Genomic DNA, 14,462 nt, shown 5'->3' with positions numbered 1-14,462 from the left:
CTCAAGGCCCGGTGGTCTTCCTTTTTCCTTTGTCTTTTGAAACGGTTCTAGAGACTCGGGCAATAATCGAGTATCTCGAAAGCGCTTCCGAAACGATCATCCAGCAGAAACCGGTTTGAGTCTAGGACTACCGGATCGTACGTAATCAGATTTGGAATTCACAGTTCAAGATCCAAATAATCCGTGTTACATTTTTCTATCTGATGGTTACACCATAAGTACTTATCTTTTCTATTTGAAGGCAAAGCTACAACAGGATATGAAGCTGAGAAATTGATTGGGTTGGATATCAAATCCAAACTTTAGTTGTAGTCAGGTTTGCTTCGAAGGGCTTGTTTGATGGGAATCGATTAAGTTGGAATGACAATCCAAGCATCGTCTTGCTGGTGCGATCATGGATTCATGTCCACCTCAAACAAACATAGTGTATATGACAATGGATGAATGGCTTGAGACTTGATGTCCATGGTAATTGACTGTCTTGAACTATTCGTCCGTGGATCAATTGGTCAAGCAAAGGAACACCCAGATAACTTGTTCGAAATGGACCCCGTCTCATAGATGTAAGACACCAAACAAACGTGCGACTATTTAAGTCAGTACTTTTTGGACTCACCCAAAAATATTAATTTTGTCATAAGGTGAAACGAGTACGACCTGGTCAGTTGTCTCATAACACCTACATCTCAACATTCAAATATGCACTTTGATATATTTCAGCGGCGAAAAAAATGGTTTGAGATGACTGCTTCTTTTTTGTCCTTTCCCCATTCAAACGTCGTAGAGGATAAAAGTTTCAGTTTCTTTTTGTTACTTACGAAAGATTACTGTGCATAACTAGCGAGCTGTTGATCATGGTGACAGTGACAAAAGATGAACTCTTTTTAAGAAGCACATTAGCTCATCCTTCATATTTTCCCTTTAAAAAGAACAAGTCATCCTTCTGTCAATTTCACAATGTTAGCATTTGCCACCTTTCCCTTGCAGAGCTCATGACCCCAGAGCATCGTCCATGGTGACTTGTACCTCAGTGGTGATCACATTATGGAGTTTAGGTCGGTGTCTTCTACGATACTCACTACTTTCAGTGCCCCCTCTATTCCACTTAAAACAATTTATCTCAGCTTCAGCGGGTCGTCTTTCGTTGTTGCATCATCTGCAACCGATGAGGAAAAGAATGAGACTTCAGTTTGTGCAATTTTTGTTTTCGAAAACAGAATCTCACTTCATATTATACTGTGGAATGCCTAAATCATTAAAGCCAACTGCATTAATAATCTGTCCCAGTCTAAGCCAACACTCAACAGTATTGCATTATTGTATAGGATTGACAAAATAAGAACCACCAATCTTCCATACTATGATCAAACTAAATTTTGGTTAGATGGTCTCTAATATGTAAACAATTCGTTGTTCATAAGACCATTTATGTGTGTTTATCTAAGTGTTATGGGAATGTTAGGAGGGGCATATGATCTCCTTGGTTTATACATGGCTTGGTGACTAGATCAAGCTCATATTACCCTAATCAATTCATGTTTCAATAAATTAAAAGACAAAGAGGTTGTGTGGTCGTGGTTCTTATACCTTGAGGGCTAAAAGAAAGAGTATAGAACCAATAGATCGTTCTCTCATCACAAGGCAAGATCCCGAAACGAGAGCCATTGCCAAAGAACTGAGCAAACCATGGTTCAAGCCCATGGCCTTCTGGGTAATGTGCAACAATGTGAGTCCTATTATGGATGAGCTTCCTGTGAAGACAAGCCCGGGAAACCCCAGCAGCTTGGCAACAACAGATTTCACACCATCACAACCTATCAGCACCTGAAAGTTTATAGAGAACATCCCATTAGATGACATTCGGAGAGAGTCATGGATATCCAGCTGAATCGGGCAAGAACCCGTTTGTATCCAGTTTCAGAACGGCAAGACCTTGTCTGGATCCAAATGAGATCTAGATAATATATGTTTTGTTGATATCTAAGCAGCGTGTAGTCTTATGACTCTTTAAACATTTGAAGCAATGAAAAGATATACCTTAGCTCTAATAAGTGCTTCATCAGCCAAATGGATCGGACATGACTTCCCATCTTGTTCTATGGATACCACCTTGGATCCAAACCTGATGGTCCCATCCGGCAGCTGCTTTCGTAGAGTCTCCACCAGCATCTGTCGGCTTACACACCCCACTTCAACGTCATTGCTGCAAAGAAAGTTGTCCCCTCGGTTATTTATTAAACCCATGTTTTCTTAGGGCCGCCCAAGTTAGGCTACTTTATTTTCATCCAGATGTACCAATATAATTGATGCTCACTCATTTTTTCACATAATAATTCCGTATGAAAAATTCCATTTGTGACATCTAGAACATGATGATCAGGAGAGCTGTTTCGGCCTTCCGGCATGAAATTTCTTTCAAAGAATTTCCATTATGCATTGTGCTTCAAATGTCCAAAAGTTGATAAAAGAGTCACAAAAAGAACACGTCTAAATTGAGTTGTATTAGTTTGTAACAAAATTCAATTTGACTACCAACTTTTCATTATTTTTGGGGTTATTTTGAGCAAACCCATTTCATTGATTGCTAACTTTTTTTCAAAAAAAAAAAGTCATTTAAAAGACAGTTGTCAAGGCATTAAAGACGACTTATATTTATGTGGCAATGGTTGTGGTGTTTTCAGCAACAATTTATATTTTCCTAAAAACTGTCCAGCAACCTTGGGCCATCTGACATATTTAAATTCTCTTATATATATATATATATATATACATATATATATATATATATATATATATATATATATATATATATACACTTATTTATTTATAGGCAAAATAGATTTTCACTTCTACAATCCTTGACAACTGTAGCTACATTATGTAGCTAACAATGGGTTAACCCAAACTCATGGTTAATAAAAGCCATATTTACCAAAATGAGCCAATCTACCAAAAAAGAGTTAGAGAAGAAGAAAGAAAGGAGAGGCGGATATGAGGGAAACCTAGTGTGTTTGACCTGGTATAACCATGGTGGCCTTCCCACAGGTTTATACCCAACATTTTCTTACCTTTCTCCAGACCTGGTGAAGGGTAAGTTTGTTATGGTTTCTCCAATGACATTAGAAGTGACTGTCAACCTGCACAAAGTTATCCAACTTATGAACTTAGGAAACAAACAACATATTTTATGTAATCTATGTATGTGGAGAATTAAAGTTTTTGTCATAATATCTATAAATACTTATAGCAAATAGTAGTAACAAATTACACTACAGCTCCAACATCATTAGTGTCATTAGATTCTAAACATCGTCTGTTTTCTCATAACTGAGACTTGAATAAGTGTTCTTGGATATATACAGACCAAAATATTAAGATTAGTTCCAAAGTAGAGAAAAGAAGATTAAGAAGGAACAAGTGTAGCACCTGCAAAGTTGGGTGCGGTGTTGTCTAAGTAGATCCCCAACACCGAAAGCGTCCATGGCTTTCCAGGCATTGCTCCACTGTGTGAGAGCAAACCCACTGTCTCTCAGGCTATCGGCCGACTCCAAGACCAAGTTTCTCAATCCAAGTCTGGATAACAGAGGTACCATATTCAAACAAAGCTGTGTGTATATATATACACACACACATATATATAGAGAAAGAGAGAGAGAGAGCAAAAGGCCGAGAGAGCGAGAGAGATTTTATACTTGTGAAGGCCTAGGGCTGTTGCAACACCTCCAATCCCAGAACCAACAATCACCAAAATCCTTAGAGACCTCAAGAAGGAGAAAGGGAGAGAGAGAGTGAAAAGGAATGAATCTTGATAGAGAAAGTGAGAGAGATACGGGGAAAGTGTCATCTCAGACGCCATTTTATTTCAAGACAAACAAAGTTGCAACGAATCTTCTCAGTGGATGCACAACACTGCATCAGAAGAGAATTGTTTTCACCGATGGTCAGTGTTAGTGCCATGGCAAGCCAAAGCTGACCCTTTCAAGACCATGTAGGGGATGGTGTTAAATTGTCCGATTATTTAGGAGGCCTTTTGGCTACAACAACTGTTTGTTATTGAATCTTCTTCAATCTTTCAAGCAGATTCATAAAATAACAAGAAAATGTTAACATCATCAAGCAGCCCCTTATGCTCCATAGAGAGAGACAACTCAAGTAATTCAACTCTAAGCTTAACACCAATTCTATAGTAGAGAATTTGAATCCGTATTCTAAGACTTGGACAGACATAATTTGTTTACTTACCAATGGTTTCAAAGGAGTTTAACTTTCAGCAAAGAAAACCCACCCAGTGTGGACCCACTTATATAAATTTCCACTTTTTGTGTGGACTTAGCGATTTAGGTTAAGATTTACCCATGAAAATATCCATCGAACCACAAACTACATGACATTCAGTACTCGTGTTTAGGGAGTGATTGATTATTCTAACCAACTGCAATTAGAGAACCAGAGATTTGATTTCCTCGTCATCTTTCGAATCCACGGGATTGAGGATCTAAAGTCTTTAGTCTAAGATCCCAAAATGACGTACCACTCTTGGTCATAATCGAACAGCTGACCTGGAACATCTCCTTTCTTGGCCATTGGCATCGTGCAACCATGAGAATGGTACCCATATAACATAGACAAAATAAGTTCCCGAGATTTCATCTTGCTCTTAACTCCTAGTCAATGAGTAGACATTTGTTTTATTTTTGGGTATTTTTTTTTAGATCAAACCTTCAATATGTGGGATGTAAAAGATTGGTGATTCACAAATATATAAAAAAGTTTGATATCTGAAAAAAAGAAAAAGTCACACTCTCACATCATCAGGGAAAGACAACCCAAGTTTAACTCTACCAAAATAAACCGCGTTAAAATAGTAACACAAATCTTCAGATTATACTCAACTTGTAACTTTGATTTTTCCCTTACTAAAAACAAATTGCATATGTGTGACAAAAAAATCAAAAAGTCGTCGTAAGCACTTTTTTTGATGTACAGAGATTTAAAAGCTGAAGAGTTGCAATTTGATGAGGCCTGGTGTCTTGACATGTAACTCGAGCTTACGTATGACAAATGATATTTAAGTCACTTGTATTAAATGGTCTGGCTGGCATGAAGTACTCGATTTTAATTGAGAAAGTGTTACTGAGATAAAAGAGCCTGAGAGTCCTACATATAGAAAACTTGTCACTTTGTTGTGAAAAAAGTTCCTTGAAGTTTCATTCAAGAACCACCAATAAATGTTGGATCCCCTTTGAAAACAGATTTGCCTTTCTGACGATTGACTTAAAAAAGCGATCACATAAAAATTCCATGATCGCGTAGCCTCACTTTTCACAATGAAAATTTTATATAACAAAATCGACTTGATTTTTGGTTCACGCAATTCGAGAATACATAAACTTCAGAAAAAAAATCAGCCACAAGCTAATAAGATTGAGAAAAAATGGAAGATTTCATATGGTAAAAAAATGAATAAAAGAACGTGCTGCTCCGTCAGTTAATTGTACAATAGGTTACATAATAAGGTTGATTTCTCTGAAACTAAAGACCTACAAGACATAAAGCCACGCGAGAAAACCGACCATCATTCAGAATAAAAATACAAATTTCAGGTTAAGAATTAAAAAAAAACTAACAACAAACATGAACTTGGGAGCAGGCATCCAGGAAAGCATAAAGTATAGAACTGCTCAAAGATGATCAACCAGCTATGCAGCTACAGTGCCGACAGCTACATTAACTGAACCATTAGATCCACGACCCCTTCCACGTCCACGTCCCCTGCCACGACTGTGCCCTGCAATAGTGTGAAACAAGTCAGGCAGTGTAAATTACAAAAAGCACTTTCAGAGCAAGACTATTTTTGAAGTTAGCAGGATGCACCCGCACCACCTCTACCATAGACGGGTGCTTCATCATCAAGCATTGGTTTCATGATGGGTATCAGCTGGGCCACCATAGCTTCTCCCACGTCCACGGTAGCCACCACGCCCATGACCACGGTTGTATCCTCGGCCTCTGTCCCAGCCACCATTCACATGTTCACCGTCAGCATCACCATTTCCTGCAACCCATTCAATAATCGGAGGCAGCATACCAATAAAACACTACAGACTTGAGAAAATTAAAGGGACTGCCTTTACCTCTCCCTCACCCCCATCCACGAGAACCATGACCTCTACCACCTCCACCAGGAGAGGCCTCTGAAAATATTGAAGCCTGTAGAGACTTCTATTTAACTAGTGTTTGAAGCACACAAGATAGTTTATACCTCCTCCATAATCAAAGTCATTCAATGGCTTGACTTGATCTGCAGGTAAAGGTGGCTGGTATCTGCATAAGAACATAAATGTATTGTGAATTCAAGGAGCAAATAATAATCAAAGCCATTCAACATCTGTTCGTTTGCCTACTTAATAAAAGAAGAAATCCCAAGTATATCTGACAAAGAAACTTCTTCACATCCATATTCCTGGCATAAACTTAATGCACCATCTTCAGGATGGAAGTCAATTGCAGAGTATTAATACAAACGTGGCAATATAGTAGTATGTACTATTATACTGTTATATAGGGTTATAGTCTACGGTGGTCATAACCCTATATACCATAATATGTTGTACTACATATTATATAGTCTATATAATATAGCATGCTATATTATATCAGTACTATCCCAGGTATAGTACTGATATACATATATTACCTGTATACAACATTATAAGTTGTATACACTATTATACAACCATCATTGTCCTCTACATAGTTAGTTGTAATATATATGTCTATGTATAAGGAATATATACACAACATGGTAAGGTCACCTATATATACTTAACACTAAACAGATAAGGCGACCATTTATATATATGGTAATCTCTGTATAACAAAGGACCCATCCTATACTGGTTATAGTACAGGCACTATTATTGTATGATATACTGTTATTCTCTGGAATATGCTTATAGTACCCTATGTTATACACATATATACATTATGGTATATACTAGACTATCATATTACATAATATGGGACATGTTATTAGATACCAGACATGATCATATAATTATATGTCAAGTATCATATGTACACAATAAGGTATATGTATAATAGGACTATACGATAGATACCTATGACAGTATAATACAGCATGTACAGCCATACCAGTTATATACTATAACACATAGTGTTATTGTATATGTACACATGGTTGTATGTACATATGTCATGACATAGACTAATAACTCATTATTGGTAACATACTGTATTATATAATTATAGTTTATGCCCTATAATAGTCTGTATATATATATATATATATATATATATATATATATATATATATATATATATATATATATACAGACTATGTCATGACATATGGACATTATATTGTAATGTATAATAGCTGTATATGGATAATAGTGTATACCTAATAATAGCTGTATATGGTTATGACTATAATATATAATGGGTACATGGTGTAGTATAACATATATATTAACACTATAGTTGGGGACATTGGTATTTATTATAATATTATAAGTATAGGGGTTAGACCCTATACTTATAATAGTTAAACATATAAGGGTATATATTTGGACATTGTTGAACATATACCCTACGTATAAACCATACATTATAGCTGTTCTGGTATATACGTGTACCAGAACAGCTATTACTATATTATGTTATAATATAGTACATTGTTAGTATGGTTTACACTACTGATATAGGTAAATATAACCGTATGTGATATATACAGTTACGTATTGAGGGATGTGGATTGTTCTGATGGGTTATACTCTAATATGTACTATTCTAATTTATACAATTATACTCCATCATATACTTAGCATGTATATTAACTATATACATGCTATGAACCTAAACACATGTTATGCTTGCTGAACTCTTGGAATTAAGCAGACCTCATGTTATCAGGATAACCTTTGTTATATGGAACAATATACTATAGTAAATAATTGCGGTCAAACATAGGGCTAGATGTTACCCAATAAGACGAGACCAGGTGTAGACCCTCTTGTAAGGATAATGAAGGCCTAAACGGTATATGAGCCACCTGGACATATACAGTAATGTACCATACAGTGGTGATATATACACAAAAGGGCTTATCATATAACCAACGTCTATATATTTACCCCTAAAGTACCTATCATATGTAACATGACAGGTGCTCCAGTAACATGGTGTCATGTTACTGAATAACTTTAGTATTATATGTTCAAGTATTACGACCACACATTGTAATATGTTAAGAGGTACCACAGCCATTAACTATAGATTATACTGCAACCTTATAATAATCTATTGTAAGCACATCCCATATACTATTATATTAAACAATAGTGCTATGTATATATGCTCTACATACCTATACAGACCCAAAAACATATATTAATAACGTGCAATTGTATATAACATATGACCATGCTATATACAATTATATAGTGAATAATTTGTTTATTCACTATATATAATAGGTCTATGTAAATACCAATAGTTGATAAAACAGTACACCTTACCAATGTTATACGGTATTATACGTGTATGGGTAGTATAATACTGGTATATGCCTAATAATAGCTATATACCTACTATACTATCAGAGGTTAAGGGTACATATTTGTTAGCCGTCGGCTAACAAGGGGCATTAAAGGGGAGAAGGCAAGAGAAACAGAGAGAGAGAGAGAGAAAAGCCAACTTCTAATCATGCTTAATTAGGGAAAAACACAAGCTTAAATATAAGCAGCTGTGGGTCCGGACCGGGCCAACTCCTACTGAAAGCAGATCCATACTGGAAAAGTAACATAAAAACATAATGAAAATAGACTCCTACTGGACCTCATGATCCTTATATGGATCGTAACAAATACTTCCCCCTTCCAAGAACACCTTGTCCTCAAGGTGTGAATGACGGAAATCGCCTCTGGATATCCTCAGGGTCCTCCCATGTATCTGGTAACTCGTTCTCGGTAGGGGTGCACAACGAGTCAAGCTACTCGAGCTCCACTCGTAAGCGAGTTCGAGCTGCTTCATTAGTTAAACGAGTCGAGCTCGAGTTCACGAGTCGACTCATTTAACTAATCGAGTTGAGTTCGAGTTCACTCAAGTGGACTCATTAAAGCTCGACTCGGCTCGATTAACATACCGGTTTTAAAAAAACCGGTTCAGGCGTTCAGCTCACTTCTTCGTAGGCGGGATAAAAGTTTAGGGACTAGGGTTTCCTTTTTTTTCGTTCTCCCTCTCTCCGACTCCGACTCTCCCTCTCTCGGTCTCTTCGACTTCTCCTTCTCTTCTCCGCCTGTGCAGCTGTGCTCAGTGCTCTGCGCTCCTGCCGCCCTGCGTGTGCTCTCTGCTTCTCCGCTTCTCCAGTGACATCCAACTCAAAGGCCACACATCCTGCTCCGGCAGTGTCCCATTTCTCTGGCATCAACCTGCTTCTGCGACGTCCTTCTCCTGCTTCGACCAGCTTCTCCGTTGTGGTTGTTCCAGGTGTGGCTCTGCCGTCCATCTCTCCCTCTCTCTCTCTCTGTCTCTGTCTCCGTCTCTCTCTCTTTCTTGGTTGCTCTATCTATGTCTAAACCCGCGTTTGATGGGGGATTTTGGTTTCTCTAGTGTCCAAAACCTTTATAGAGAGAATAAAAGGAAGCCCAAAGTTATCCCTGTGATTTTCTTTTTGGTTTTTATGAGAATGGAGAAACTTCCTGGTTTGATAGCTAGAGTATGAACTCCTGACGTATCTTTGTTTGGCAGGTGATCCCCATCTTAAGGGCTGGGCTTATTCTTGCAGAATATGCCTCATCAAGCTTGCCTGCAACAAAGACTTATCATATAGGTATAATACATGCATCGTATAGGTGCATGTGTGTTCCATTGTCCTCTGGGTTTCTGTCAGCTTGTTTATGCAATTGTTTTGGTGTGTCTCACGGCGATGTTATTGATTTCATCTGGTTCAAGAGTATATAGAGATGAGGCGACTCTTCAACTGGAAGTATACTTGAACAAGTATGGATTGCTACTCCTTTTTTTTCTTGGTTAACCCTTCCGAACTTGCTGCCTTGCAGAACAGAGAACAGATCAAGCTCTAGGATACTACCACAAATCGTGAAAGTTTTCAGTTCCTTATATCCTGTGGTTTTGCTATTCTCATGCAGTAGTATTACTAAACTTGGGATGGTACATCTATCTGGTGGATACATCTAATGCATTTTTACAACTAGTATTGTCAGTCATTATCAGTAATCATTTTGTGAAACGAATAGGCACATTAGTACAATAACAGTGGCTTCATGTACCCTGTTAATTACATTTTTAGCATTGCTAGGTGTGAATATAGGGTCATGGCATGCCTATTCTGCAATTGTTATAATTCTTCTAGCATGGGATTGTTTTACCCGAAAGCTGACTGATAGTATGGCCTCTGTAAGGTTGTAGACCCTGAAATGGTGCTGAAGCTTTCACCAAACAGCTTAGCTTACAGTATCCATCAACCAAACATGTAAATGTGACAACATCAGGTAATAATCCACTGTACAACATTGTAGAAAATAGTTCCCAAGCTTTCTTCATATTTCCACTCCTGCAATATGCAGAAATTAATGATGTGTAAGCAACAGTATCAGGATTCACTTGTTTGCTAATCATTTCCTTAAATAAACTCATAGCTTCATGTGTCATGTTGTTCTTCCAAAGACCATGTATAAAAATTGTATACGTCACTGCATTAAGTTGAATTCCATCTTTTGTCATTCTAGTATACAACTCAAATGCATTTTTAAAGTCATTTTGCTTCACTAGACCATCAACCATGCTGCCATAGACAACATTATCAGGAACAAGTCCCCTCTTTACCAGCTCATGAAATAATGACCATGCTTCAGAAGCCTTGTTTTCCTTACAAAGTCCATCAATCACTGTGTTGTATGTATTACATTAGGGATGATGCCCCTTTCCAGCATATCATCTAAAAACTTAAATGCTTCTTGAATGAGACCATCCCTGCAGAACGCATCAACAAGAATGGTGCAGGTGACAACATTGGGGGCTATACCATTTTCTTACATGAGAATAAAGACGTTAAGAGCTTCCTGTAGGCACCCACATCTGCTATATCCATGAATTAAACTGGTGTAGCAGAAAATATCAGGCACAATGTTATTTTTAACCATTGCATTCAGGTAGTTGTGGGAAATAGCCATTTCACCATTTCTACAAAACCCATCAGTTATGATGCCATATGTAACTTCATCATGGTCATAGCCAAGAGCTGCCAATTTATGAAAAAATCTTACAGCAATTTCAATTTCTTGGTTCTTAGATAACCCGTTCAGGAACATGCTGTAACAAATAATGTTAGGTTTTATTCCAACAGAAGCCATTTCCTCTAAGAGAGCAAAGCCCTTTGAGAAATGACATTGTTTGCAAAATCCATAAATCAGACTACTATATGTATGAACACTTGGTAATATACCACAAGCCTTCATTTCTTCAAAAATTATCATTGCCTCTTCATGTCCTCTCTGCGGCCCAACATATGAATAATTCCATTGTAAGAATAGTCATTCAAAGGCAAATGTTTTTCCTTCATCTTGTGAAAAAGCTTCAGCACCATTCAGGGTCTGCAACCTTACAGAGGCCATGAAGATAGGTAGAATAAGAAACAAATAGGCAATTGGTTGTTTGTTTCTGTACAAATACTTCTCCTTATGACCCTTCCACTGGGTTTCCTATGCAGGCTGCCTGAAAAGTTTCCTGAGGGTTCTCGTGTGTTTATCATAGATCCTATGCTTGCAACAGGTTAATAGTTTTCTGTTTTCATATAAAGCTTGCTTCACGTTCTTTTTCTCCCTTTAGAGTTTATACTAAAAAATTGATACCTTTCCTTTAACAATTACCAGGGATTGTTACCATATGTTGAGTTATTTGTCAAAAGTAAATGCACTAGTTGCCAGCTGGTGGCCATTGGTATATTACTACTCTCAACAAAGATAGGTAGGTTCCTTCCATGTTTTACAAGCTTAAGGGAATATATATATATATATATATATATATAATTATTAGAAGAATCATCTTTCATGAATTATGATCTATTACTATTACTGCTTCACTTTAAACTGTCATGGGTGAACATGTCTGATAAAAATATTTTCCATTGGCAGCGTATACTTTTCAGCTTGCAGTCAAATCTAGGAGTTTGTTAGTTGAGGCTTTGCAAATTCTATCTTGCCTTCACTGACTATCTATCTGATATGTTTTATAGACTGATGATTTGGAGCTCGTCCAATAGCTTGATTGGTTATATTGTAATAGTAATGACCGAATTGCGATAAATGAAACAAGAACAAAAGCAAGAAATTGGCAGCAAAACCAAAAGAGAAGAAAATTGTGCATACTGTTGTAATCTTTTTGTTTAAGAGGGGCACACTGTGAGCCCCAAAGATAAAAATGGTAGGCACATTTTACTTTTCCATGGGTATAAAAACACATGCACACATCACATTTTTATTGTAATCTAAATACCATGGGCCTTCATTAGTATTACATTTTGCTTCTCTGAAAAATTTTGCATTAATTAATAGAATAAGTTGGAGTAGTCATAGAACTGACAACTTCATCCTCAAAAGTGACTTACCTCCTTTTACGTTATACCTGAAGTCACAACATCTATTAATATGATGCTCCCAAATTATTCCAAAAGAATAAACAACTATGGTGGCATCTATTTCTTTTTCTTCCAGAAGTAGGATGAACCCAACTCATGTGACGAAGTGTATTAAGAAATCTCCAGAAATGTTAGCAGCCAGGAAAAAAGAGAGGAGGAAGGAGGGGCTAGAATATCACGTCTTCAATGAGAAAGAAGTGATCAGCTTCATTTCTTACTTATTAAAAAACATTGCCCTAATTGGCCAAGTAACATACTAACCTTATGAAGAATGGATATTTACATAAGTGTACACATGTAGGACTAGATTGGATTCATATCCAGATACAAAATAATAAAAACAACAATATACAAAGAATGTGAACGTGTGTTGACATTGTGATACACCTTCTAGAAAAGCACCCCATCCTAAGATCAAAATGGCCCTAGTACCATGTGAGAGCTCCAAATATGTTGACAGCAAGGAAATGAGAGAAGAGGAAAGAGATGCCAAAATATATTCAAATGAAAGCAATGGTGCTCTATTTCTTTGCTTATATAAAAAGAGCATCGTAGTAATTGACCAATTACAGTAATGCCCTTATGAAGAAAGAGTACTTACATAATGTGTATACATGTAATACGTGGATGGGATTGGATTCAAACCAAAATCTCAAAAATAAAAGACAAACATTATACACAAACTAATATACATGTCTCCTAACAAAGTGAACCTAACTCGGCCATGCCCAAGCTGTTAATATGTCTATTTGTTGTTTTGCCATCACCTGACTAGATATCCATAAAATAAAAGTAGACATTGAGAAATAAGAAATAGAAGACTGTAGTCACTGCCAGTATTATCTATTGAAGAACTAAATTGGCACAGAAAGCAATCCTTTTAGGAGTAGTAAATAAGTAATATCAGATTATCAACAACAATAACTTGTTCACATTGACATTTTACTATTTGTTTGGCCATCACTTGACTGGACACCAAATGCAACATGGGTAGACATTAAGAAACAAGAAATATAACATTGTAGTTACTACAAGTGTTCTCTATGGAGATAGACACTGATAGAAAAAGCACTTATTATTTAATACTAAATCAGTTAGATCACATGTCAAAAAATAACTTGCTGAAATTTTGAACAGGAAAAAGAAAAACAGAACCTTAGGTTGCAGACCATATTATTATGTTTAGAACTAAGCAGAGGATATAAAAGAAGGCAGGGTAAAGGGGCACGACTTGGAACAATCACCTTTGGAGCCTAACAATTGTGCTGATAGCATGATGGTCTAGGAGTTCAGCAAGTGGATAGAGCTTAATAGCAAACAGCTCCTAGTGCAATCAGGTAAGCATTGAGAATGATGGAAGATAAATCAAAAGAGTCAAGACACATTAACCCTAATACCCAAGAGTAACAAGGAGACTGTAAACAATGAAAAGGCTCTTACGTAATAGAAAAATATATAACCCCAACTAAAGAAGAAGCATGGTGACATTTGCATTAAACGAAATGGTAAATATCTAAGACCATCATTCTTAAAGTGTGTGCAGATGACACATATGGGAATAACTTGCACATACTTCAGAAAAATTGGCAGCAGAAATTCACACAGTTACATCTCCAAGAGATAAGGGATTACTTGGGCAGTGTATGTTATAAACCAAGATAGACATAATATGTTGTCCCGAAGTCTCATAATTTGGAGACCTTCTTGACCTTTCGCTCCTGGAAGATCTTACTAGAAAAAAGAAGTATTACCTAATACCTGTCCTTTGCAAAACTAGAAACAT

General features: G+C 36.9%; 1 protein-coding gene across 1 annotated transcript; it reads right to left on the bottom strand.

Annotated features, from left to right (window-relative positions):
• Nucleotides 1–9,679: 9,679 nt before the first annotated feature.
• Nucleotides 9,680–11,570, bottom strand: LOC116265793 (pentatricopeptide repeat-containing protein At1g62914, mitochondrial-like; the record flags this gene model as incomplete). Its single annotated transcript, XM_050080876.1, has 2 exons — nucleotides 9,680–10,948; nucleotides 11,080–11,570. Coding segments are annotated over 2 exons (1,047 nt in total), but the record flags the coding sequence as incomplete, so codon positions are not given.
• Between the last annotated feature and the right edge of the window lie 2,892 nt (nucleotides 11,571–14,462).

This window comes from Nymphaea colorata, chromosome 12, assembly GCF_008831285.2.
Source record: "Nymphaea colorata isolate Beijing-Zhang1983 chromosome 12, ASM883128v2, whole genome shotgun sequence".
NCBI lineage: Eukaryota > Viridiplantae > Streptophyta > Magnoliopsida > Nymphaeales > Nymphaeaceae > Nymphaea > Nymphaea colorata.
Note: the sequence above shows the minus strand (reverse complement) of the source record. Positions and strands in the feature narration are given on the sequence as shown.